The 26999-nt window shown below is 43.1% G+C and overlaps 1 protein-coding gene across 1 annotated transcript; it reads left to right on the forward strand.

The window, feature by feature from the left end:
- The first annotated feature begins 6050 nt into the window (after nucleotides 1–6050).
- PWP1 (PWP1 homolog, endonuclein) lies at nucleotides 6051–26733 on the forward strand. The gene is made up of 15 exons (XM_068142326.1): nucleotides 6051–6178; nucleotides 6267–6325; nucleotides 7730–7884; nucleotides 8318–8403; nucleotides 11622–11718; nucleotides 13371–13481; nucleotides 14166–14296; nucleotides 15623–15696; nucleotides 17781–17877; nucleotides 19229–19290; nucleotides 21402–21513; nucleotides 22749–22839; nucleotides 23649–23770; nucleotides 24269–24374; nucleotides 25080–26733. The coding sequence occupies exons 1-15, from the start codon at nucleotides 6113–6115 to the stop codon at nucleotides 25190–25192; spliced, it is 1482 nt and encodes a 493-aa protein (XP_067998427.1). The 5' UTR covers nucleotides 6051–6112; the 3' UTR covers nucleotides 25193–26733.
- The last annotated feature ends 266 nt before the right edge of the window (nucleotides 26734–26999 follow it).

Below are 26999 nucleotides of genomic sequence, written 5' to 3' on the forward strand. Positions count from 1 at the left end.
ACATACTAGGGCTCACCTACAGGAGCTTCAGGTTTTGTCCTGAGGCAAAAGCACCGTCACAAGTGTTTACTGTAGGTCTGCTGATGGAATCAGTAGTGGAATCAGCTATGTAATGTGAGAAAGATCATTTATGTCTTAGTTTGACTATTCAGAAAGTAACAGTAATATTTAAACCACACAGAAATTAAACAAAAAATATATTCTTTTTTATTCTGCTTCTATGGGTGCACTACAACTACCTGAAGGGAGGTTGTAGCCAGGAGGGGGTTTGTCCCAGGCAATCAGCACCAGAACAAGAGGACACAATCTCAAACTGCACCTGGGGAAGTTTAGGCTCAATGTGAGGAGAAAGTTCTTCACAGAGAGAGTCGTTAGCCATTGGAATGGGCTGCCCAGGGTGGTGGTGGAGTCACCATCCCTGGAGGTGTTCAAGAGGGAATTGGATGTGGCATGCTTTAGTAGTCATGAGATGTTGGGTGATGGGTTGGACTTGATGATCTTTGAGGTCTTTTCCAACCTTATTGATTTTATGATTCTATTTCTAGGTGAGTAGCAGTATCAGCCAGGTCTTCCCATGTCAGCAGAGCCTTATATTTCAGTGAACATTTCTGCAGTGGCTTTAATTTTATCTAATCAATGTTTCAAGGAAATGTTGTTCCAAAGTAGGTGTGTGGGCTGGCTGTCTCTAAGCTTTGCTGTGAAGGTGATGTGCACGTGTCCGCACAGGCTGTCAGGCTACCATACCCAGCACAACCCTACTGTCTTGCTACCCTCCTGGAGCTTATCGGCCCTCTCTGCTCTACAAGCCCGGTAGCTTGCATAAGAAGTTGGATTCTCCTCCTGGAGTAATGAATATTTGAAACAACCTGTACTGAGCAATATACTTAGACATGGAGGAAATGAAGATGTGCCACCATTGAGACAAATACTGTCCTTGATGTCACCCCCGTGACACTCCCGTGGTGCTGAAGGTATAAGAATCTTCAGGTGATGGACACATCCACTCTCACATGTGTGATGATGCCTGCCACACATGCATGTGCTGCTCCTCCCAGTGCTCACCCAAGTGTGCACTGATACCTCTGGTTGGCAAAGCCTGTAGCTGGAGGCCACAGTGACATCTGGGGAACGTACAGAGCCCCCACTTCCCACCCACTGCAAGGACAAGTGTTACGGGGCAGAACTTGGATACCTTGGCTGAGGCCCAGCATGTGGAGTGCTGCCAGTTGTTTTTCTTCCCATACCCATATGTTTACCGACTCTACTGGCAAATCCTTAGCATCTTGTATCGTGCTACACTTCTTTCCAACTCCTTTCATTTTCTTTGTGTAAGTTGGCCAAGAACAGCTTGCTAGGTCCTTGACTGTGTCCTTCCTTCATGTGCATCTTAATCTTCCTCTCTCACATGCTTCTTTTCCTCTCAGCTCTCTACTCCTGGATTTCTACCAACACATTTAAAGTTATTTTTCCCTATTGGGTGTATGTGGTAAATGTGTCTATTGTCCATATCCAGACATCTTTCCTCCTGCTTGCTGAGAGGGCACTGGCAGTATTTCTTTCCCTTCCTTTATGCTGCTTCCAGCACTGACAGCAGTCATTGCAGAGATGATGGGGTTCTTACTCCCAAACTCTCAGCACACCCTTTGGGGAAGCAAATGCTCCATAAACATGCCTCTCTACCCTGGTAATATATTCACTATATTCCAAGGGCCAAATTTTGATGTGGTTCACATGAGATCACACATATTACTAGGCACAGACTTAGTTTCTTGCATAAAGTTAAGGAAAGAGCACTAAAAGCAATACCTCAGATCTGAGAGGATAAGCCTTAGCAAAAAAAAATGTTTTATTATCTTTTAAAGTGAGGAGGTTGGTGATCTTCCAAAGAACTCCTTAAGGAGATCACAGATGAAAGAAAACCAAAGCAGCCTTGTTTCAACTACCTGAAAAGTTAACTTTATGCCTAGCCATCAGTTCAAGAGTTCTTCCCTCCAGGCTACACTGCTGTGTGCAAACAGGGTATGCAGGCTCCCTTGACAAGATGCTGCCCTACTGAGATCTGATCTTAATTTTGCTTCCTCACACTATTCATGCTCTGTATTTCACAGAAACACACAAGGAATACAAATAGAGACTCAAAAGGCAACCTTGAGGACTTTTAAATCTGCCCTTGGTGTTTCAAAGCCACTCTTAAGTACTCCTTCCTTTCCTAAGTAAGATAATTTCTTGATGTTGTGACTTGGGTTTTAGCTGCTCAGCATTTCTGGGACTGCAACACTAATATTTTGCAGCACATTTGAGAAGTTTTGGGTTTTTGTTTTTTTCTTATTTGAGGGAGATACATGCCAGTGTATCAATCCCTTTCCCCTCTTCTCACCTGAAGAGGTCAACTGAACCACAGCCATAAGCCTACAATGTAACTTCTCACAAAACACATTAAATTCCCTTTGTTTTCTTGCTTACAGCCCACATGATTTGCAAGATGGTTTTGTAGTACCCTCAAGCTGTTATGCTGCAAATGTTTACAGCGTCTCTGACAGTTTGATGATTCAAGGTATACCAAGGTCCCTCCAGAGCTCTGGACACTTGGAGCTTTTCAGGTTTTCAAAGAGTTTTGTGAGAGCCTTCTGGCACCAGCTGCTTCAATTCCTCATCAAACAGCTCTCTTCTTCCTTCCATCCCTAGTGTACAGAGTAAGAAGCTGGACCTTCCATTTGGAGTAGCCACTGATTTTTCCCACTGACCCCAATATTCTTGGCCTGGTAGATTGATGCCAGAACAAAAGTTTGCTCTTCTTGCTAGGTAGCTTAACCCACCTGAACCTTTCAGATGTTTATGAGAACACCTTGAACAACATGCAGGCACACACTTCCTGATGATGAGAATTGTCTGGCACTTGCATCCTCAGGTCGAAAACAGTAGGTTGGAATGGGTCAAATGTGAATCCAGAATTAGGAAACATGGTTTAGTGCTTTTAATTTCAAATGGGCAGAAGTTTCTGATGCCAGAATAGGTGACTAAACTGAACCAATGAAAATCACTACTGGCACATCTTGCCTTACGTTGTAGAGGTCCACTATGATTAAAAGATCATCAGAGGATAAGAAATGGGTCTAAGAGGGATTCCAGGCACAAACCAGCTCTGGTGGAGAAATAATTGATCTCTGATGATGGGGGTAGGGGGAAGTCTTTTAAGTTTTTGAAGCTCATATTTAGGAAGTTGGTCCTTGTATCCTTCCTGGGACAGGCATTTGAGTCCTTGTCTCCTGGTGCTTGTATCTTTCTTCCCAGCCATTTCTTTCAGCTAGCAGAGATTCAGAGAGACTTCTGTCAGTATACAGCCTCATTTCTGACTAGAACAATGGCTGTGTCAGAATTGCATCCAAATTAAGAAATGAAGATCTGCTTTCTTTCCTAAGCCTTACACCTCTGTGTCTGAGTCATCTTTGGACATTAAATACCAAGAAGACTGTTTTTTTGCTGATGTGCTATAACCTATGAGTCATCCTTTCTGGTTCCTTGGGGTGAGTGGGCTGTACCACACTAGGTCTCAGGTACTATCAGTTAGTATCTCAGGTGTTTACAGGGTGCCTTGGACAGCACTGCTTCAACTCCATCTCTGTGATTGCCAAGGCATCATGGAACAATAATATATTTAATGTAACAGTTCTTAAGAAGTCCCTGAGAGCCAGTTCCAAATCCCTAGCAAGTGTGTGATGATGTATTGGAATCACCCAGCATTCATGGACAGCCTCTTGGATTACTAATAACTGCAGCTCTCTAAGCTGTAATATCCATGTACACATTTCCTAGCTATTTTCCTTCCTTTCTCCTTCTCCAAGTCTCTTTGGTACTTCGGCTGGGGAGCCTCATCCTAGTACGCTGCTGTTTTGTGGTTATGTATGTGGTGCGAGGGAAGGTAGAGCATGTGTGCCCCCTCTGGGTATTGCTTTGGTAAAAGCAAGCCTGCATCAACTGTTGGGATACCTCCACACTACAAATGTATCTATCTAAAACACCTACACACACACACACACTTAAAAACAAAACCACAACCATATGCAGGAATAACAGCTAGTGGAAAGTAACCTTGCTTTCCTCTTCTTTGCTGCATGACTCTTCCTCCTGGCTGTCCTTTGGGGATTGCATCCGCTCACACAAAACTTCCCTCAGAATCTGGAGGAAGAGTGACACTCAAACAGGAGCCAACTGTTGTGTGGGAGGACAAGAAGTATTTCTTGAACACTGTAAGAGAAGGTGACCAACAAAGCAAATAATAACAGCCCAGCAAAAAGACAAACATACCAAAAGGGAAGACTGGTAATTATCTAGACCCCAGGTAGAATTAGGGTGCCTGTGCTACAGGGTACTGGCAGCAATAACTAGAAATACACAGGTTTGCCTGGGTATGTTTGTCTGTATGTTAGGACAAATGCAGCCAGTGGGTGAAGTGAACAGGGTAGTGAAGGGGTAGTAATATTTTCATATAGATACTTATTTCTCTCTAGTGCCAGAACCACAGAAGAATCAGAATACAAACAAGGAAAAGGCAATGGCAGTGTTGTCTGGTGACACGTGGATGAAATAATGCAGCCGCTCTAGCCCCAAGCTGAAGTGCAGTTGCCAAGTCCATGAGCTATACCATGAGAAATGCTCCTTCCCCTAACCTCAGCCACCCATCCATGTAATTTGCAGTTATCCACTAAATTAAGAGTTCAGTAATGGAAACAGCAGTGAATTCTGTGTGCTAGCCAGAGACTACCTTCCTGTATACTCCAGCTGACATTTTACCTGTTTTCTCGATTTAATGAGTTAGCTAGCATGGGAGACCGACATTTGGGGGGGCAAAAAGCAGCACTCCCATGATGATGCCAGTCCTTCACAACTTCCTGCAGCTCCCCCTCACCATTGACTCTATGCATTGGTGGATAAATTTTAGAGATTGGTAACAAAAAGGTTTTCCCAAACCTTTAATTTTGGCGACTTCTGCTGGGATATTTCAGAGCCAAAACAGAGGCAAGTAGTGGTGGGGCAGAGGAAGCAGAGGGAGTCATGATCCAGGGAAGAAAGTAAAGGATTTCAAGCATCTGGAGATGGGGCAGCATGTTTCTTCACCTCAGCACCCAGGAGGAGCGGTCACAGGAGGACCTATTACATGGCAGAATTCTGGTGTCTGATATTAAATGGGTCTTGGGAGCTGGTCCCAGCCTCAGCTATAGATGGCAGAGCTACCAAGTGAAGGGTTGCTTAGCCTGAACTGAAGGAGACTCAGGGGAGACCTTATTGTTCTCTACAGCTACCAGAAAGGCAGTGGTATCAAGGTGAATGTCATTCTCTTCTCCCAGCTAACAAGCAATAGGACAAGAAGAAAGAGGTGAAGTTTAGATTGGATATTAGGAAACATCTTCTCCAAAAGGGTTCCCAAACGCTGGAACAGGCTGCCCAGGGAAGAGGAGACACCATTCCTGGGGATATTTAAAAGATGCATAGATGTGGTGCTGAGGGACATGTTTAGTGATGACTGGACAGTGCTGGGTCAATAGTTCAACTTGAAGGTCTTAAAAGTCGCTTGCAACCAAAACGATTCTATGATTCGAAGCACGACAGGCTGGGCTGATTAAGATAAGTACCTAAGCACCCTTCTGCAACTAATTTAATGAAAGCCAGAGCAACTGTTGCTGAAGGCCACTGGTCTCCCCAAAAGTCCAGCCATAAATGGACCGTTTCCTAGCCCTCGGCCCTGACGCGCACAACCGGCGCAGGGACCCCCACTGAGACCTTTAGCGGCAATTGCCCGTCCCTGCGCCCCGCCCCTCAACGGCCGCACAGGCTCCGCCCCCGCCGAGCCCAACACCGAGGCCCCGCCCCCTCCAGACCTCTCCCCACTCCCAGGCCCCGCCCCGTTGGGAGCCACCCGCCCCTTCCAATGTGGCCCCGCCCTTGCCCTCCTTCCGGCCTTTCCTGGCGCTTGGAGATGACGTCACAGCACGTTCCGCCCTTTCCGTTTTCTCCCTCTATTGCAGGCAAAGCTCCCCAACACGTCACTCGGTGTGCGCCAGAGCCGCCCGCACGTGCTGCCACCGCACCGTTCCGTGCCGCCACCACCGGTGCCATGAGCTGCCCGGTGACGTGCACTACCTGGGTGCGCTGCGGCGTCGCCAAGGAAACGCCGGACAAGGTGAGGGCGGGGCCCAGTCTCGCCTCCGGACTGAGGGACCCCCTCCGACCCCTGCCCATTCTCAACTCTGCTTGTACCCTCTGTGCAGGTGCAGCTCAGCGAGGAGGAGCTGAATCGTCTCATCGGGGAGGCCCAGGACAGGCAGGGGTGAGCTGAGGGAGCGGGCCGGGGCTGGCCGGGCTGGGCAGGTGGTGTAGTATGGTGTCGTATGTTGTGTCGTGTTGCGTCGCGTTTCCTGGGAATCTCCCGGGCCCCGCCACTGATAAGATTTGTGGAGGGGAGCAGGCGCCCCGGGTCTGCTCGGGCACCGGCTCATCTCACAGTCGAGGGGGGCCTGGCTTGGGAAACAGTAGCGAGCGATGGAGATCGGCACCAACTAGCACGAGTTCTTCCTGGAATGACTGTGTCAGCTGAGCCTGATAGCCTGGGAAGGTCGTTTGTCCAGCCAGTGAAAGGAGAAATATCAGATAGAGTATATCCTGCCTTCGTAGTGGTGCGACAGCGCGGGTTATCTTCCCATGCGGTTCCTCAGTTGTCAACCAAGTGTCATCTGACAAGCTGAGCGTTTCAGGTGAAGTCCGCAGGGACATGTTTGGGCATGATCCTCGTTGGACTTGCTATTCCCGCTTGGAGTGTGGAGATAAGAAGTTGGGTTTGTAACCATGGGTGCTTTGGAGAGGTGACAAAGCAACATGGAAGTTCTCAGCAGTGAAAAAGTGGATGCTGAGGCTGAGGCATTACAATCTACATTGAGTCTGGAGGCCACAGTGGAGCTCAGAGTGATTTGCTATTTATGCTTTGGCAAAAAAAGCAAAACATGACTTGGGTGTGTTTATGGTTCAGGTATGAGAGTGGAGACATCACAACTCTCCATACAGCATTGAAAGTCCTTAGTTGTGTAGTTCTGTTAAGTTTTGTTTCTCTGCTTTTAGCAAAAAGGTAAATAAGCTTACTAAAAGAATTACAGACACAAGAGATTTAGGACACAGTCTGTGGAAGACAAGAAAGAAATTGCTTTCTTTTATCTAGAAAAAGATTAAGTAATCTGTAATATATCCCTACCTAATGATTTTTATGTTGTTCTTTCCTTCTAATGTAAGTATTCAAAATATGAGAAAATGAGGTCTTTAAAATAGTGAAGAAATGCAAGTTTCATCACACATGACAGGGCTTGTAGATGGCAAAAAAAAGAGGAGGCATGGACAGATGAACACACACCAGTGAGGCTGAGAGCATTGTATCCACAGAAAAAAGGGTAAGAGAAAGGGATTTGCACACACAGTTTAGCTTTATTGAGCACCTCCTATCACTCTCTGTCTTGAAAGCTGTCAAGGAAAATCATTCTCTAGAAGCCTGAGAATAATGGTGTCTTGTATTTAGAGATAAGGTAGGAAAAGAGTGAATAGATTTCCAGATAATTGGCAAAAAATGCAAACCCCGTGTGGACAGCTGGCATTGTGCCCTGAGGTTGTTAGCAGTTCCCTAAGCAGTTGCCTGGAAGCAGCATTCTAAATGTCTGTCACAGTTTCTCAGGGATGTTTCTTCAAACAGGGATGGCGCTGGTGGTAGTAATGAGGGCCAGATGGCATGTGAAACAAATGAAGCCACTCCTGGCACAGCGAAGTCTTCTCATCAAAGTGAAGACCAGTCCGATCACGAACTCGATGAATATGATTTGGACAACTACGATGAAGAGGAATGCACAGGTAAGAAAAATGGAACAGATATGCCGTGTGAGTGAAGAACCTTTTCACTTCTTCTTGTACTTGGGATATTACTGTATCCTAAAACTACACAGTGCTATATTTTAAATGCCAGAAGTTCACATTTTTACTTTGCTTGTGCCACTTGTGGAAGTCATTTAGTCAGTGAAACAATTCGGGGTCCCCCTCCCTGATACTAGAACGAAGAGTACATAGGAAAGGTTGTCACTCCCCCTGCTGTAGTGCTGGAGCAGAGCAGCAGAAGTCCCAGAAGGCACTAAGGAATTTAGCTTACTGCGGTTCTTGTGTTTGGAACTTGGAGGTTCATTTAGCCCACACCTGCTATGCTGCAATTCAGGTAATACAGGTACTGGTACAGGAGTTTCTAACTTCACCTGTCATTAACGTGTAAAAACGTTCTGAAATTCCCATCTAGGTGATCTAAAACTGGGAGACACTTTGGCTACTCTGGCAGTATATGGGAGTAATGAGCATGATCCATACATCACTCTGAAAACCACCGTAAGTACTGTAAAAATGCTACGTATCTTAAACAACATAAACTTAAACATCAGTTATGTTTTCAATACTGCCTTCTGTGAGTGCTTGCAGCCTCTTCCAAAGCTTTGCCAGACTTTTGGTCAGACAGAAGGTGGCTTCGTACAGTCCCCTCTCTGCTTTTCACATGTAAGCCAGATGTTAAGGTGAATTGATTTATTTATATCATGTGCTTCTGTATGTGGAGTGATTTGTCACCTATCTAGTAGGACACCAATAATGCTTAGAGAGATAAAGGCAACAAAGTTGGTGAGGGGCTTGGAATACAAGCCCTATGAGGAGAGGCTGAGGGAGCTGGGGCTGCTTAGCCTGGAAAAGAGGAGACTCAGGGGTGACCTTATTGCTGTCTACAACTACCTGAAGGGGGGTTGTAGACAGGCAGAGGTTGGTCTCTTCTCCCAGGCAGCCAGCACCAGAACAAGAGGACACAGTCTCAGGCTACACCAGGGGAGGTTCAGGCTGGAGGTCAGGAGGAAGTTTTACAGAGAGAGAGTGATTGCCCATTGGAATGGGCTGCCCAGGGAGGTGGTGGAGTCACCATTACTGGAGGTGTTCAGGAGGAGACTTGACAGGGTGCTTGGTTGCATGGGTTAGTTGGTTGGATGGTGTTAGATGATAGGTTGGATGTGATGATCTTGAAGGTCTCTTCCAAACTGGTTTATTCTATTCTATTCTATAACAAATCTTACTAATTTGGCCACTAACAAGCCAAATTAGAAAACTGGTGGACCTGGGCTACAGGTCAAATCAGGGATATGGCATGAAGAAATGTGTCCCTGTTAAGCATATATGTACAGCATGTTATGTAGATGACTGCTTCTGCCTGTATCAGTTTCCACCAAGTAGCAGATGAGGAGCATCTTTACAGCAAGTGGCTTTGTAGGGGGCAAAGAAGTCTCTGGCAGCAATCTGACACAAGCTAAGTGTGTCAGCAGTGCTGTCCTGTTCTCCAGCCTGTTTGTCTTTTTCTGGGGAGCAGGGATGCAGCGTGGAAGGCAGGAAGCAATATTTTTACTAAATGCTGGTATAGTGTTGGCTAGAATATTGGATGCCTCTTCAGAAAAGATAGGGAAATATTCCTGAGAATATAGAATGGAATTGAATGGAATTGACCAGGTTGGAAAAGACCTTTGAGATCATTGAGTCCAACCTATCACCCAACACTAGCTAATCAACTAAACCATGGCACCAAGCGCCCCATCCAGTCTCTTCCTAAACACCTCCAGTGATGGTGACTCCACCACCTCCCTGGGCAGCCCATTTTTATCCCACACTTTACTTCAGAAGGATAGACTGCAATTTGTGATTAACTTAATTGAGATGGGGAAGTTACAGAAATCAGTTATAAGGTGAGGTTTCATCATAAGAGATAACTTACCCTGGAGAGCAGCCAGGAGAGACTAGGATCGTTGGGGTCAGGGTGATGGAGCAGGTGAATTTTTGAGACCTCTTCTAAACATAAAGATTTTGAGATTTTGCTGTGTACTGTCCTTTCTATAAAATTTTGGGCTCTTTACAAAGCTAGTGAGATTGAAAGAAGAGTAGCTGTAGGTTTCTAGCACAACATTTAGTTTGTGTCAGGGAACACTGTCAGAGGTTTGTGGTCTCGGACAAGTTGTCATGGTGACTTCACATACTGTAACAAAGCTCAAGGAGGAAGCCATATATCTCATCTTTAAAACAATATCACTTGCTATATGCAATTTAGGGTACTGAATGTTTTCTCTGTGTTCCACTGACTGGTTGATGATATTTCTTGCTCCTATGTGCCAGTAGAGGAGAGGAATGCTTTAAAAGTGATTTTTATAGTCAGAGGTATTCACATGGGAGTTTGGAAAGAATATGAGCTGCATTTATTTTCTGTCAGGAAAGCTAACTTTCTTCCAGACAGTGGAAAAGTGAACACCTTTTTCTCAGGCCTTTCCTCCTACAATCAAGTCCTTTCCTCAGATTCTGAAGGAGAATTGCTTTTAATTCTTCAGCATGCGTTTTAGGTTGTCTTCTGGCATTTCATAGTTTCATTCAGGGTTGGAATGGACCACATGGATCATCTAGTTCCAACCCCCCTGCCATGGGCAGGGACACCCCACACTAGATCAGGCTGGACAGAGCCTCATCCAGCCTGCTCTTAAACACCTCCAGGGATGGGGCCTCGACCACCTCCCTGGACAACCCATTCCAGGGTTTCACCACTCTCATGGTGAAGAACCTCCTCCTCACATCTAGCCTGAATCTCCCCACCTCCAGCTTCATTCCATTCCCCCTAGTCCTGTCACTACCTGAGATCCTGAGAAGTCCTTCCCCAGCCTTCCTGTAGGCCCCCTTCAGATACTGGAAGGCCACAATTAGGTCACCTCGGAGCCTTCTCTTCTGCAGACTGTTCTGCAGTACTATTATTATTGTTGAAGACATTGTGTAGCATTAAGTTGATTAGTTCAAAGAATTGCAGCACAATTTCAAATATTGAAAATATGCTTGAGGTGAACAAAAAAAGGAATTTAACACTTGCCAGGAGAAGCCCAAGGAAGAATGGTACTCTGTAAGAGTGTTGACTTCTATGTACAGTTCATTGTTTTCCACCAAGATAAATTCCCTGAATGCCTTCCATTCCTCAGTAACAATGAAAATTAGAGGAGAGGTTACATCTCTTCTGGTACAGCTGAATGCCCAGCATAGCTGCAGGCAGTAGCTCTCTGAAAATATTTTCCAGAAAGTAGACAGTGCTTTAATGCTCTTGGAATTGCTTCCTGGATGTGAGGAGCAGTTGCAGTGTGCTTGTTGTGTAAAATGTTGTTACACTATATAAATGCTCAAGGCATGAGAACACAGGGGAAATAAGCTATGTATGTGGGCTCCTGGTGGTGATTTTCTTTTCAGCTCCATCTTAGCCTCAAAATATAGTTTAATATTTGGTACTTAAACAGTCTTTAAACCCACCTAGGTCCACTAAACAGTCTGTCAGTCTGTATAATAACTTTTCAATCCCTCCATGATTAGGTCTGGTTCCTGCCTTTCTCTGTTTACCACCATAAGATGTTTTTAGGCAGATGGGCATCAGGGTGTTAGGTTTTCTTCTCACTTACAGTAAAAATTATTACTGATTTAACTTCAGAATGTGTTGCTTTGTCTGTGTATGTGCTTTGTTTAACATCTGCTGTCATCTCTCCTTTTTTGCTGTTCAGGATCAATATGAACAGGAGGACTTCTTGATAAAGCCCAGTGACAATCTTGTCCTTTGTGGCAGAGTTGATAAGGATTACTGTAGTTTGGAGGTCCATGGTAAGTAGCACAGGTTTGTTCCTTACAGTGAGTACAGGAAATGTGTCTTGCCTAGAGTGTTCCATACATCTGTGTAGAAGGGGATTTGGAAAGGTTTTGTCTCACCATCTGCCCCGTGTCAAGTTTTGTTCTCTTTCCTACATCACAATGCTTTAGTAACTTACCAGAACTGCAGTATTTCACATGGAGCTATTTAGAAGATAGTGTGCTTTCTTTCAGGATGCTTAGCATTTCCTTTCCTTATTTAATTTCTAGTGACACAATGAATAGAATAGAATAGGTTGGAAGAGACCTTTGAGGTCATCAAGTCCAACCTATCACCCAACACTATCTAATCAACTAAACCATAGCACCAAGCACCCCATCCAGTCTCTTCCTAAACACCTCCAGTGATGGTGACTCCACCACCTCCCTGGGCATTCGCTCTCCCCATGAAGAATTTCTTCCTAACATCCAGCCTAAACCTCCCTTACTTAGAAAATACAATGACATTTTCATTCTCTGAACACACAATTTTTTCAGACAGCCTTGCTTTCCATATCATGTAAGCTTCATCTAGTGGTTTGTTGTTTTGGGTTTGTTTGGTTCCTTCCACTTTCTCCTTGCTTCTTTGAATGGACTTTCTACTGCTAGGAGCAGAAGAATCAGCACTTTATCAGTTTTAGAAGAGATGATCCTTATTAAGGTCTGAATGCCACTTGTTCTGGTGGTTAGTTTTACTATGTGAAGGCTTTGTCTGTTGCAGCAGGAGTGTTACTGTGTGTGCTGAAGCTACTGTATTTTCTTATGGTGGTACTTTGGGGAAACGTTTCTGGCTACTTCTGCTGTGGTTTCTGCTAGCAAAATAATTCTGTTTGAAGAAAGCAACAAGACCAAAGTGTTTGAAAGCATCTCTTTGACACCAGCATCTGGTGTTTTCTGAATCTGGAGGTGTTTTCCCAATAAAAGCTTACAAACCAGTAGCACAGGCTTCTGCAGTTTGTAACACTGGATAGCCCTTTCGGATAGCCCTTTCTTAGTTGTCTACCAAGACTACTTAGTTAATTGAAAACTCCAGTTGATATCTGAACATGTCATGTGTACCTAAAACTCTGCTCTCCAGCTAGTAAATTATTTTAATATGAGGAGGAAAATACCTGGCTAAATGGAATGCTGTGTTTCATATGTGGTTGCTTCACCAAAACTCTCTCTGTATCTCGGTTACAACCTGCTAAAGGTAGCTTCTATTGACCCTCTTCAGCTTCCTCTAATCTGGAAACTGTTTATATTTTACCTCTGTTTCTTCTTTGATTTAATCTGGATACATTTATTTTCTTTCTTTTTTTCTTTTTTAAATTATATTCTGATGTAGAAAGTGATGGATTACAGAGCATCTGTTTTGAAGTGATCTTACAAGCACAGTAGTGTCTGAGCTTTGCTGAACTTGTCACTTCTTTATCTAAAGCCCACAGGAGAATGTTGTTTGTTGTATAACATTAGTGCTTGGAGGCTCTGGTCTCTATGCTGAAACTCTGAACACACTGCAAATTTACTTCCTGTATCTCCTTGACAGTTTAGTGTTTACCACATTTGCCCTTTGCAGAAGTGGAGTGTTTATAGTTGCTTGCTTTTACTCTTCACTGATGTTTTGTGTATCTTTAATTCTTTTTCAGTATATAACCATGAAGAAGACTCATTTTATGTACACCATGATATTATCTTGCCTGCTTACCCTCTAAGTCTGGAGTGGTTGAATTTTGATCCCAGTCCTGAGGAATCACTAGGTAAATGACAAAAGATACTGTAAATGTCCAATGAAATATTGTTTTTCTTGGAAAGTATATCAATGTAATGTTTTCACACAATAATTTCCTCCAGGGGTGCAAACAGAACTGAAGCCAAGATTTTAAGATGGAAAAAGTGAATATTAGTTTTTATGGTTTGGTGGTACAGTCACCAAACATACCAAGTGATTTGACTAAAACACTTGGTGTTGTTACAAATAGCAGACCAGAGCAAACTCTTCTCTAATCTGCTGTGTTTTCCATTTGCAAATAAAAGGTTGCTTTTGTTCCAAATCATTATGGCCAATGAAGTTGATTAACTGTAAAACATGGCAAAATTTATATGTATATTTATCTATTTAGTAGACATTTTGCTGTGATTTACAGATGAGATTTTTTACCATGGCACAAAGGGGTTTTTTGCCCTTTCAAAAACCCAAGCAAAACATGCAGCGGCTTCTTTGAACAGTTACTTGTACTGAAGAGGCACTGCATTGGAGAGCAACATCTTCTGTCAGCTGATATTTTGAAGTTGCTCCTTGTCAGTTAGAAACATCACATCTGTTCAAAGGGAAGATTTTGCTACTTAAATTTTACTTAATCAAAGAAAGAAGCAAGAGCTGAATTGGCCAAATGTGTTCTTTTGTAACTTTAATGTGGTTGCTTCTGGGTTTCTGCTTGTAGGGAATTATGTTGCGGTGGGTAACATGACTCCAGTTATTGACATTTGGGACCTGGATGTAGTGGAATCCTTGGAACCAGTCTTTTCTCTTGGAGGCAAGAAAGAGAAAAAGACAAAGAAAAAAGGAAAGAAAGTAAGTATTGCAAAATGGCTTATCTAGTTGGATAGATAAAGAATAATGTTATTACTCTTGTTTTCCTACAAATAAAACTCCTAGATAATCTGGTCTTACTCTGTGTGTGGTCTTACTCTGGTCACACTCTGTGTGTTTGGACAGGTTACAGAAGATAGTGGCATGGTTCTCTGCAATAGGTTAAAACTGGTATTTTCCTGCCACTCAGAGTTGAAAAGGCATTGAGCAAAGGACAAAGTTGAGACTAATAAAATACAGTTTCTCAGGATTCACCTTTGTTGGCTTTAGCTATATAAAATTTAAGTGTGCCTTAAGCTAGTCATCAAGATTGCCTAAAGTGAAGTCACAGAGGCACATGCAGAGAATTGCTGACTTTGTTTTAGTGGACTGCAGAAAAAGCCTTAACTACCAAAGAGGGAGTCTCTGCTGTTTAGATTGGATGCAAAGTTACGTGAGATCAATCTGACCCTCGTTGTATGCCTGAATGTGGTGTTATGATTTGTCCAAATTCTTTGGGACATACAAGAAGTATGAAAGATAACATCACTTAACTTTTCTAGATTTTTGGCTGTAGTAGATGCTTCAGGAAGTGCTAAAAGACTTCCAAGAGTAGGCAGGGAAGGTGAATGCTGTGTGTCTAGCTAATCTTGGCTTCTGGAATGAAGGAGCACTGCAGTGTTAGCTAAAGAACCACTCTCATTTTGAAGGGGGTTTACTACTTGAGCTCTCAGACCTCAATTTTAAAAACAATAAAAAAATGTCTTTGGAGGGGGAGTTTATTTTGTGAAACTTGCTTCTGAAAATGACTGAGTTAATCAGAAGTGCTGCTGAAGATACCATTCATAAATGCTGCCTCAGTTTGAAATGCTAGGTGTTACCTGTATGGATAATTCTAGACTTTAATTAAGAACAGAAGAAGAATTAGGTGGCTTATGGGTGGTTTCCAGATGCTGTCTGAGTAAACTGTAAAGCTGAACCGTTTTAAAGTAGAATTTGTAGGAGCTGGCAGTTACAAATACCTAAAGCTTAGTTAATTGGGAGGAGAGAGAGAGGAAACTGCTGGGAGTGTTTAGAAAGAGCTGAAGAAGCTGCACCTTTTCTATTGAGGTAGTAACCAGTTCTGTAAGCCCACCAGCTGTGAATGGAGCAGTCTTGAGACCTGGGGTGGGTGGTGAGGTGCAAGAACTGCAGAGACAGTTCTACCAGAACAATTAAAAACATGGAAGTTTGTGAAGGCATTAGGAACTCATACTGATGTGATGTAATGCTGGATTTCCAAGGGAGGTGTAATGTTTAAGTCTGTTTATGTTGTGTCTGCACACACAGAGTTTATCTTCAGAGGGGACCCTGAAAGGACACACTGATGCTGTACTTGATCTTTCATGGAATAAACACAGCAGGTAAAAGAATACTTGAATAATACTGGGTGGTTACAAATTTGCATTCATTTTTCACACAAATCCAAGATCTGAATGTAATACACTGTTGGATTGGAAAGCAGTGCTGAAATGAATCAATTCTCAAATGAAGCCCTCCTTTTTTTTGAAACTGTAAGTCTTGATTAATTATTTTTTTTCAAAACCCAGGTATTGCTGATCACTTTTTATTTGCAGGTTGTCCAGATGTGGGTGGGGCTAAGGTAGGTCTAAGACATTTGATGAAGTTGCTACATTGAAATCAGATGCACAAATTGGAGAAGCAAAGGGCTGCCCTGATCTTTGCCAATCTACCAATGACCTAAACCACCATTTCAACAGTTAGACTTCTAGAAGGAAGTCCTTGCTGTGATATTTTTTTTCCCCTCTGGCTTTTGCCCCAGATCTGTGAACAGAAAAGAGACTGGAAAAGTCCTCATAGCACATGTGTAGAAATGCCTCTGACCTTTGGGTCACTGGAGAGGATTCCTTGTTGCCTAAGAGTGCTGGCAATGAAGTGCTGCTATTGTGGCAATATGAAGCTGGCCCACCTTGGAGGAAAGGTCAAAGACAATGTGCTGATTGAAATAAAGATACTGCTGGGGTTTATTGCTTAGGTGGTTGTTAACAGTTCAGCAGTCAGAGGCTCTTCAACATGGGCCTTGAAATCTTGAGTCAGACACAGGCTGGTTTGTATTTTGCTTTTCCAGCAGTCATAAATGCCTCTGAAGGTACACAGGTCACCTCTGCATACTCATGATGAGCAGGTGTGAGCCTTCACTCATAATGCTTTGTTATCTAGGAAACACCCATACAGATGTGCAGGAAATGTACAGAAATTGCCCTCTTAATTTACAGTGGGCTGTCTGTTCTTAAACACATATGAAGAGAATGTTAGTGATCATTCCATCAGTCTTAAAAAACAGTAGCTTTCATGTACCTAGAAATGGTTATCTGGTGATACTATAGAACCACAAAAATTATGGCTACAGTAGTGAAGTGTCTGGAATGCATAATTCTGTAACATCTGAGTTAAGAGCTTATTGATGCTGGTTGATCTTTCAGGAAATAAAAGTAGCCTTGAAGTGGGAAACTTAGGGGCAAAACAAGGAAATCCTTGGAGCAACTTACATTTGTTTTGTTGTTGGTTAGTTGGGGTGCTTTAAAGCAAGACACGCTGTGACAGCTCTCCACGAATAACTTCCTGCCTGTAGGTCATAATGGTGTTACTGTAAAATGTTGTCATAGCCTTCACTATGCATTTGCTTAACTTTCCTTTTTAATGTTGTTTGGGAGAATGTGTTTCCAGGAGAATGTTAGCTCTTTCAGTCAGAAAAACTTGGTTAATATAAAAAGAGAAAAGTAAGGGCAAAGCAGTTTCAATCAGAAACAACATGTTGAAGTAATAGATCTGGCTTTAAGAGTAGTGGAGCAGTGATACCAGTTGTACTGCACATTTGACAGGCCCTTGGGAATGCTGTGGGACTTTTCTGATTAAACTTCTAAACTGTGTGTTTACTGCTCTTAACAAAGTTGATTGAATTGAAGTTGAAATGTGGGGCCTGTGAACTGTTAGTGGTTCCTTTCAGCTTTCCACGAAGCCATACAGTGTTGGGTCTTCAGCAGTCACATAAACACGCAGACATTAGAGAGCAAAGTATTCTAAAACCAGGTTGCTCTGGCTCTTGGCTGTCTGTGTATGCAAACAGAACTGTGTTGCATAGGTAGTGTTTAAAAATACTGTCTCAATGTCAAAGGAAAGAAAGGGCTTAAAAGCCTTTCTTGCTTTGTTTTCTTTGAGAAACCTTCCAGTAAATGATACTTTAAGTGGTGTCAGGGGGTAAATACAAGAAAATTGTCAGTGTTGTTCTTTGTAATCTAACATAGTCTGTAGTCTTGTAACTTAGAATTACCTTCAGGGAGTTATCCCTCAGGCTTGAGAGATATAGTCAACAGACTAGAGTGGTGTTGATCTCAGACTCAGGCTCTGAATGTATTTTGGGTATTTGTTTACATAAAGACTTATAAAACCATTTGTTTGTTTGTTGGGGGTTTTGATCTGTTCCCAGGAACGTTTTAGCAAGTGCATCTGCTGACAATACTGTGATCTTGTGGGACATGTCTGTGGGCAAGCCAGCAGCCAGCCTGATGCTACATACAGACAAGGTTTGCAATACTTGTGATGTTCCTTCTGCTGTGAAGTGCAGATGAAAAATGACTCTTTTTCATTTGCTGCTTAGTAGTGAACCCTTAGAACAACAGTCCTGGGATTTGTTTTTTTCCCCAGTAACTGTGCAGAGTTCTTTTAATATCACAGTATCACTTGGGTTGGAAAGGACCTCGAGGATCATCGAGTCCAACCTATCAACACAGACCCCATGACTAGACCATGGCACCAAGTGCCACGTCCAATCTCCCCTTGAACGCCTCCAGGGTCGATGACTCAACCACCTCCCCGGGCAACCCGTTCCAATGCTGAATGACTCGCTCGGTGAAGAACTTCCTCCTCACCTCGAGTCTAAACCTCCCCTGGCGCAGCTTGAGACTGTGTCCCCTTGTTCTGGTGCTGGTTGCCTGGGAGAAGAGGCAAACCCCTTCCTGGCTACAACCACCCTTCAGGTAGTTGTAGAGGGTAATGAGGTCACCCCTGAGCCTCCTCTTCTCCAGGCTAAACAATCCCAGCTCCCTCAGCCTCTCCTCATAGGGCTTGTGTTCAAGGCCTCTCACCAGCCTCGTTGCCCTTCTCTGGACACGCTCAAGTGTTTCGATGTCCTTCTTAAACTGAGGGGCCCAGTTGCTTTTGCAAACAACTCTGTACTCGCTTTTACAAATGGTGTCTAACTTAGCCTTGAGGAAGTCTGCAAAAATTTACAGCAGTTTTTACAGTCCCAACCATCAGGGCTTTCACACAAAAGGTAATCTAATATTCCTGGTATGAGCTACCAGAAATAGATCTGTGAGCACAGGTCAAACTGTAGCTTGAGGAAACAATGAGTATCAGTTGCAGTTTGTTCTAGGTGAGAATGGTCTCAGATGATACTAAAATACTGTAGTGATGGATACTTGAGAAATTAATTGCTCTCATAGTAATTAAAATATCATAGATACTAATCGCTATAACTTTATTTTGCTGTCAGCAAAGTCACTGCCCTTGGCAAACTGATTTTTATTTGTTGTTAATATCTACATTTTTCCCCAAACTGGAAGCAGCTACTCTTTTACCTCCTCCAGAGTGTTTTTTTTTGCCCCCCTAATATCTAGGGCAGAAAGGGGCCATGTGGTTGTGTTCAGTTAAATTATATTGGAAAAGATCGTGTTTCCAGTGGGTGGGGGTGTTTGAAGTAAAAATGTCTTGCACTGTTTTATGAGAAATCTGAGTAACAACAGGAGAGGGCTTGGGGAGGGGAAAAATATGCAGGTTTTGGGGAGGAGGGAGCGTGCTTTGTTCACAGAACCTTCCTGTATGTGCCTTACATCTCAATGCTTACTTTAAACGATAAAATCTTCTGTCATCTAGGTCCAGACATTGCAGTTTCACCCGTTTGAAACTCAGACCCTTGTTTCTGGATCGTATGATAGGTATGTCAGGGTAATATTTTCAGCTGATGCACACAGGGAGGGTGCTGGTCTTAAATTAATCCTGTGTTACCTTATGTTTTCTCTGTTGTTTGTGTGTAGCTCTGCCAAATTTGAGGAATGCTCATTTTTGCAATTATCTTTTTTTCCAGCAAGGTAGCCAGGTTTGTACGTGGCCAAAAGATCATTTTCCTTAGCTGTTTCTCAGGACTAGCCAAATCTTTTAGCCATCTGGACTGCCATTTTCTGTGCCAGGTGTCTGCTCCAAACTGAATTTATTTCTTAATTTGGCCTTATGGCATTTTCTTTATCAGGCTATCTGCTGTGATGGCAGCCTGGAGATGCTTCAAAATGGTTTTTGTCTGCACACTTGGACTAGTTCTGTAGCTGTGGGTTCTTCTAAATTCTGCCAGCCAAAAGGCTTCCCTTCTCCCCTCTCATAGGGATAACATTTTAATTTTGTTCTGTGATCATGTTTTTCTTACATGGATTTTCTTTAATTTTTATTCTCCCTTCAAGACTTTGTCCTTGTGTTAAAATATTTATGGACTTGTCAATCTTTAGCCAAGGCTTTTTCATTCTCTGGCTTCTGTTATGCGCTTCTGCATCTGCTTAAGTGAAAGTATGAGGCAAAAACCCCTTTTATTGGTGTTAGGAACCTGCTTCTGTCCACTTTTGTCCCCTTTGACTTTCTTCAGTAAAATGAAGGAAAAAAATCCAAACACTGAGACCAGCTGCTCAAGCCCTTTGATACCATGGACACTTATAAACAAGTGCAGCATCTATAAGCTTGCAGATTGCCTTTGTGGATTTTTCCTGTAAAGCCTTCTGGCACCACAGGCTATTCAGTGACTATTGGCAGATGCCTCAAGAACCCAAAAATCAGACCACTAAAGATTGTGTATGCACTGCTGGTGCAAAATGCCTGCTGAAAGAGCTGAGTGATGTAGATTACATTTCTTTGACTTTAATTGTAGGACAGAGTAGGAGTGGGTTACAGTGTGGATGTTGATTGCAGTGAGACACTGTGAGAGTGATGTCATCTCTTCTTCCTTGCACTGCATCCAGGAGTTTTTCTGGGCTGGATTCTGCTGCCATTGGCTGAGCACAAGCCTGTGAAAAATCCCAGAGGACCCAGTAACTCCCATCTGCTCCTTCTCCTTTTTGGAGTAGCATTTCCTTAGCTACTTATAAAGAGTTTGATTCCGCCCCCCCCAGCTTATTTGAAAATGTTTATGTATGTGTCACAAATTGATTTCCTTCCTAATTCATGCATTATTTTGAACAGTCATTGTTTGACTTTACTGATGTCTGATCATAATTAAGTGATACATTTGCATAATTATGATCTCATATTTGATAAATATCTTCTGTACTGAGTAAATTGAAGCTGTCTTTCCATAGTTTCAATAAGGGCAACAAAGCTGGCGAGAGGTCTGGAGCACAAGCCCTGTGAGGAGAGGCTGAGGGAGCTGGGGTTGCTTAGCCTGGAGAAGAGGAGGCTCAGGGGAGACGTTATTTTTCTCTACAGCTACCTGAAGGGAGGTTGTAGATGGGTGGGGGTTGGTCTCTTCTCCCAGGCAACCAGCGCCAGAACAAGAGGACACAGTCTCAGGCTGTGCCAGGGGAGGTTTAGGCTGGATGTTAGGAAGAAGTTTTTCACAGAAAGAGTGATTGGCCATTGGAATGTGCTGCCCAGGGAGGTGGTGGAGTCACCATCACTGAAGGAGTTTAAGAAGGGACTGGATGGGGCGCTTGTTGCTGTAGTTTAGTTGATTAGATAGTGTTGGGTGATAGGTTGGACTCAATGATCTCAAAGGTCTCTTCCAACCTGGTTTATTCTATTCTATTCAATAGAATGAGTGTTTGTAACAAAATGAAACTTGGAAGCCTATGGAAAATGCTTGTGCTTATCTGAGAAATTCTCATCAGTTACTGAGCCTGAGGACTAATGAGTGACGTTGTTTCTATTTTAATTGTTGAGTTGTAGTTTACATGGACCCTCTAGATGCCAGTGGCAAAGCAAAATTTCATGAAGTGTTCTTCCTGTTTCTTGTGTGGGCTTTTTGGTGGGGTTCTTTTTTGTTTTCATGTCCTGTCCCTCTTTGCCATAGGTCAGCTGTGCTGTATGACTGCAGAAACCCACAGGACAACCATCGAATATGGCGCTTCAGTGGGCAGGTTGAAAGAGTGACTTGGAATCATTTTTCACCTTGTAATTTCTTGGTGAGTGCATGCTCTTCTGTTCTTGGTGTGTTGACTGCTGGCATTTCATTTAGCATGTATTTTTGTGCTTATAATGCTTCTGAACCATGGAATGGAGCTGAGGGGCAGTTGGGCTGCTGGCGTTGCTTATATTAAAAATGCAGGGTGTGGAAGGATGGGTTTAGGTAGTTTTGCAGCCAGTGTGTTGAGAGCAGCTACTTATTTGGTATCTTAATCATGACAGTAGAAAAGCAGTTGATGGTGACGCTGTTTCACTCTAGAGGTGGCATCTTTGCCATGTTGTTACAGTGTTCAGTGGTAAGGCTATGTTGTCCTTTGCACAGTTGCTGTTGTTTCATGTAATGAAGCAGTTGCAGCTGAGAAGGAGCTAATTATAACTAAGATCCTGAGTCAAAGACTCAGAGAACAGTTAGAGTTGGAAGGGGCCTTAAAGGTCATTTAGTTCCAACCCCTATGCCACTTACAGGGACACCTTCCACTAGATGAGATTGTTCAGAGCCCCATCCAGCCTGGTCTTGAACACTTCCAACGATGGGATACCCACAACTTCTGTGGTGATCTCACCACCCTCACAGTGAATCACAGACTGTTAGAATTATTAACTTAGTGTTTCAAATCATCACTAGAGAGCACTGCCTTCCCAGCTGGTGTAGAGTGAAAGTACCTTGGTTTTGCTGAGGTTTTTATAATAAAATTTAAAGAATAAGTTAAAAAAAACAAATGTGTTCTGTCTCAGTGGCTGCCTGATTCTCTCTTCCTTGGTGTTTATAGCCAACAAAATCAGTTGCTCAGTTCTGTTGGGTTTATAATGTAGATCTCTCTCAGTATTATCATGCTTGGCTTTGGACAGAACTATTATGTGCCTGCTGGATGGTTCCTAAGACTGTGACCTGACAAGAGGCCAAAGGCTCTGTACTTCATTGCCTAATTGAAGAGCCAAGCTTAGTTGCAGTCATCTTCAAAATACAATTTCAGAAATTTGTATAGGATTTGTATAGGCTTCCATGGAAGTCAGTGCAGCAGACTGTAGGTATGTAGAAGAGCTCAGGCACCAGCTGGACGGAGTCTCACTTGTGGCCTGCAGACCTGTGTACACTGTGTGCATGCCCTACCAAGAAGTAGTGTAAGGCTGTCCCAAATCACAGGGATTTACCAGAAGGTGGTGTTATTTCATAGGAACTGTTTTCCAAGGGAGTGACTGGTTGGTTGGTTTTAAAATGTTGTGGTTTCTTTAGGCAAGCACAGAGGATGGCTTTGTGTACTGTCTGGATGCTCGCTCTGATAAGCCGCTGTTCACTCTGAAAGCTCACAACGGAGAGGTGTCAGGTAAAGTCTCTGCTTGTTGTGTTTGTCCCCAGTGATGAGGCACATCTGGAAGGTGCTTTAACTGACATGACTGAGGTGATAGTGATTCCTTGCTTAACCAATCAGTTGTGCATACTGAGTAGCTAGTGCATGAAACACATCTCTGCTGAGAAGCCACTGTAAGCAAAGTGTTTTAACATGTGAAGTTTGGTCAGTGAATGCCAAGCACATCAGAACAGAGCTATCCACTTGGGACACTCTCCCTGTGGTCTTTGGGATGAGGAAGCAAAAAAACTATGGAATCTGGTCTAGGAGCATGAACAATGTTTACCTGCTGCCATTTGCTCCAGAGATGGTCTAAGTATGGCACATGGGAGGGTTTCCACACTGCCTCCTTTGGGTTACTTTAATTATTTGATCAGTGTAGGAGCTTCTGAAGAACTACTTGAAGCAGCTGTTTAGGTGTTTAAAGTGAGGTCATATGAATATACCTCTTGGTCTGGAATAGCAAAAGAGATGGTCTTTGGCCAATGAAGAAAGCTGCCAGGAGAAGCCAGATTATGCAAAGTAAGAAGCAGAGCAACAGCATCTTTGCATTGTTAGGTTTGTTAGAATGAGAGACAAAATAGGCCCACCTGGAGTCAGTCTGCTCTCACCCAAGGGACCAGTGGCTGCATGAATCTTTCATTAATGTTTTGCAGCTTTGTGCTGGAGCACAGCTTGGTGTGAGAATATTGGGGTTGTTCTTAGGACTTGGTTTCAGAATCGGTCATCTCTTTGAAACAGTGATTATGTGCTGCTCTCACACTGCTGCACTCTTAATCTTTCAGGGCTACAGCTAAGCAGCCAGATCAAAGGGTGCCTTGTGACATCATCTGCTGACAAATTCGTGAAAATCTGGGATATCCTGGGGGACAGACCAAGTTTAATCCATTCCAGGGATATGAAAATGGTAGAGTAATATCAATTTCTAGATGCCAAGAGGGTATCTATATAAACCATGTCTGCTTATTCCTTTTTATATATTTTTTGGGGGTGGGTGTGTGTCTAAATCTTGTTTTACCTAACTTACCATCTTTTAGGCTAAAAACAATAATGGCATCTGTGTATGCTGGGTAAATCATTCTCATTACAGTGCAGTGTTCAACATGTACTTGGCAGACTGCTTCAGAATACCAAATACAGCAGTCTGAGTAAATACAGGTGCTCTGAGGTGTACCTGCCAGGTTCAAGACAAAGATGGGATTTACTCTTTGTAATTAGCAGCTCTTGACTCTAATTTTGTGGCTTTACAAAGTTAAGGTTCAGGAAACTTAGCTTACATTTGTTAAAACTTGCTTGGTCAAAGTGTTTCCAGGTGACATTCATTTTAGGGTTTTGTTTTGTTTTGTTTGGCTGTGTTTTGTTTTGTTTTGTTGTTAAATTCTTTTCCTTCCTCCCACCTTCCCAGGGTGTTCTCTTCTGTGCAGCTTGCTGCCCTGACTTCCCTTTTGTTTTTGCCTTCGGAGGGGAGAGGGAAGGGCTGCGTGTTTGGGATATAAGCAAGATTTCTGCAGGTAACATTCTTGTTTCTTTGAACCTTGTGGTTTTCCTCTTGCCCCAAGGGTTTATTTGCATATTCTGTAATGTGTTGTGGCTCTGAGAGGGTAATGTTTTTCGCTACCCCAAGACTGCATGTGTGCACAATTTCAGCTTCAAATTGATTTTTTTTGTCCTAAATTGGAGAACTGTTGTTTGCCACAGGATTTATTTTCTTGCATTGAAGTGCAGTGCACGAGTTCTTACAATACCTATGCTTTTCTTAATGTTCCTGGTGTAATCAAGCATTACAGTATAGAGGGTGCTTGTAGGAATCAAAGTGACGACTTGTCTTGATCAGTTGTTGTAGCTACACGTAGCTAAATGGCATGAATCTTGGGAGAGAGCTTTTAAGAGCTTGGTGGAAACCAGAGAGACAAAAACCAGAAATAAATTATTTAAACTTAATGTTTTGGTCTACAAAACATCCATTTCGCAGTACTTTATGCACTGGGAAACCTCTAGAGATGTTTTGGGGTAAAAAAGAACAGGACTTGTAATTTAAGTACCATAGGCATGAGATTGTTCTGACATGTACACTTCAACTCCCTACTCAGGGGAAGGGGAAAAGCTCTGAAAATGCACCAGGTTTGGATTTCTGTTCCATTCTGTGATGCTCGCCATGCTATACTCTCCTCTCTGTAGCAGAGTAACATGAAAGCAATCTCTTACCTGTGTTGCAGTGAATGAAGTTTTTGGAAACAGACAGAGACTAGTGGCTGGCACCAGCTCTGCGGCTTGCAGCTCCACAGCCGGCAGTAGCAGCAAAGACTCAGAGACAGCAATGGAGACATGATGGACCAAATGTCAACAAGATCAAAGTAATTACTGGGACTACAACTGATGTGTATTCTACAAATCTCTCTGTTTGGGGAGAATTCATAGAAATTGCTTGAGTGTCTTGCAATCTGCAGGTTTCTTCCTCTCAGACAGACACAGGCTGATGGGGTTAAGCTCAAAGTCAGCAGTTTCTGAGTTCCTGCCTGTGTTACTGGCTTTGAAATATTAAATCACTTGCTTTTGCCTGAGACGATGATCTCTGACCCAGAGGCTACTGTCTGTAAAGCTGATACGTGAAATGAAAGCGTCACTAGAAAAGCACTCTGCTGCTGCCAGCAGTTTGCGTAATACTGCGAGGAAGGTAACTATCTTCAAAGGGCATAAAGAAAAAGACTTCAGGCAACAGTTGTGTAACAAATACACAAAAACTGAGATGACCACTGAAAACAGAGAATTTATCCTTGTTACACATTTCTAACAGCTTGTGAAAGTTCTTCTATGTAATGTTTTTAAGTCTTCTTGATCATTTCTTGGACAGTAAGGTGGAGTCCCCCTGGAGAATCGTGGAATGTATTTGTAACACTTCAGGTCACCAGTAGCACACCAGAGAGAGCCCAGTTCTGTCCCATCAAGGTTTTTTTCTTTTCCCTGATTCTACAGCATCTGAAGCTTGCTGTTTTTTGTGTATTGGGTTTTTCTCTTGAGCTGTAAATGTAATATATATAAAGAGAGTTTCAACTTAAATAAGGAGCTATTACTCAGGAGAGGATGAGAGGCTGTCAGTTCACAAAGCAAAAGTCAGCTGGTCACTGTCATTGGTGAGAGTCGTCTGTGTTATGTACTTAGGTACTTAATTCCTCCCAGGCATTTCTACCTGAAACCCAAAGACATTCTGAGGATCAGTAACCAGACTTAAACTGCTTCATTTAGAGCATTAGGAACCTAGTCAGGGAGTGTGACTCAAGTTTCCTCACATTTAAAATGAACACCCAGGTGCCTTACCCCTAGGCCAGAAGTTAAATGTTATGATACTCTTAACCTCTGGTGAAGTGCTTCCCTCTCCACACACTAGAAGATCTGTTAAAGTGCTGCTGCTGCTAAAATACCCTGGCTATCAAAGCAGCTGTAGGGTCAGTGCATGCAGTTGACAAGATCTTGCCACTGTTTTCCACCCTACCTCACTGTAGCTAGTAGCTATCTCTGGTGAGGTCAAGCAGATGAATTGTATCAGTACAAACTGCAGATAGGGAAAAGGTGGAGCTGTAGGTTTTGTTCTCATGCCTTGAAGTGGCTGCTTCTAAATCAAATTCAGCTGTTTCTAGTCTGGTGACAGGTGTTCAACATGGCTCTGCAGGAACAAAGAGTGTTTTGGATTTGTTGGGATTCCTGCCTCAATCCTTTCTCTGCCAAGCAATGTGTCAACAACAAATGAACAACTGCTTTTAGAAGCTTAAGAAGGTGAAAGCCTCAGGCCCACCTCTGTTCAAGTGCTCTCTGATGAAAAGCTGCAAGCTTTCCAAAGCTGTCATTTGAAATAAATGGTTTGTGTTGTCCTTTGAGGATAGCGATTTCTGATGTCACTACTTCTGGTAGGAGCTGCCAACATAGCTCTACAAGTTGCTTTTTGTTACTGTAAGCAGCACATCTTTCCCTGAACTAAAACATCCCTAAACCATTCTTTCCAGAGCTTTTTATTCACATGCTGTGATGTCAGAGGGCAAGCATTATGCATTTTCAAGTCTGAAGCAGCTCTCCAAGAAGCGAGTGTACAGGGTGAGGCACAGCTTAACTTAGGCCATTTAGAGCAGTAACTGCAGCCTCTT

The sequence above is a fragment of the Melanerpes formicivorus genome, unplaced genomic scaffold (genome assembly GCF_026170545.1).
Source record: "Melanerpes formicivorus ecotype bairdi unplaced genomic scaffold, bMelFor1.0.p_v2 SCAF_8, whole genome shotgun sequence".
NCBI classification, from domain to species: Eukaryota; Metazoa; Chordata; class Aves; order Piciformes; family Picidae; genus Melanerpes; species Melanerpes formicivorus.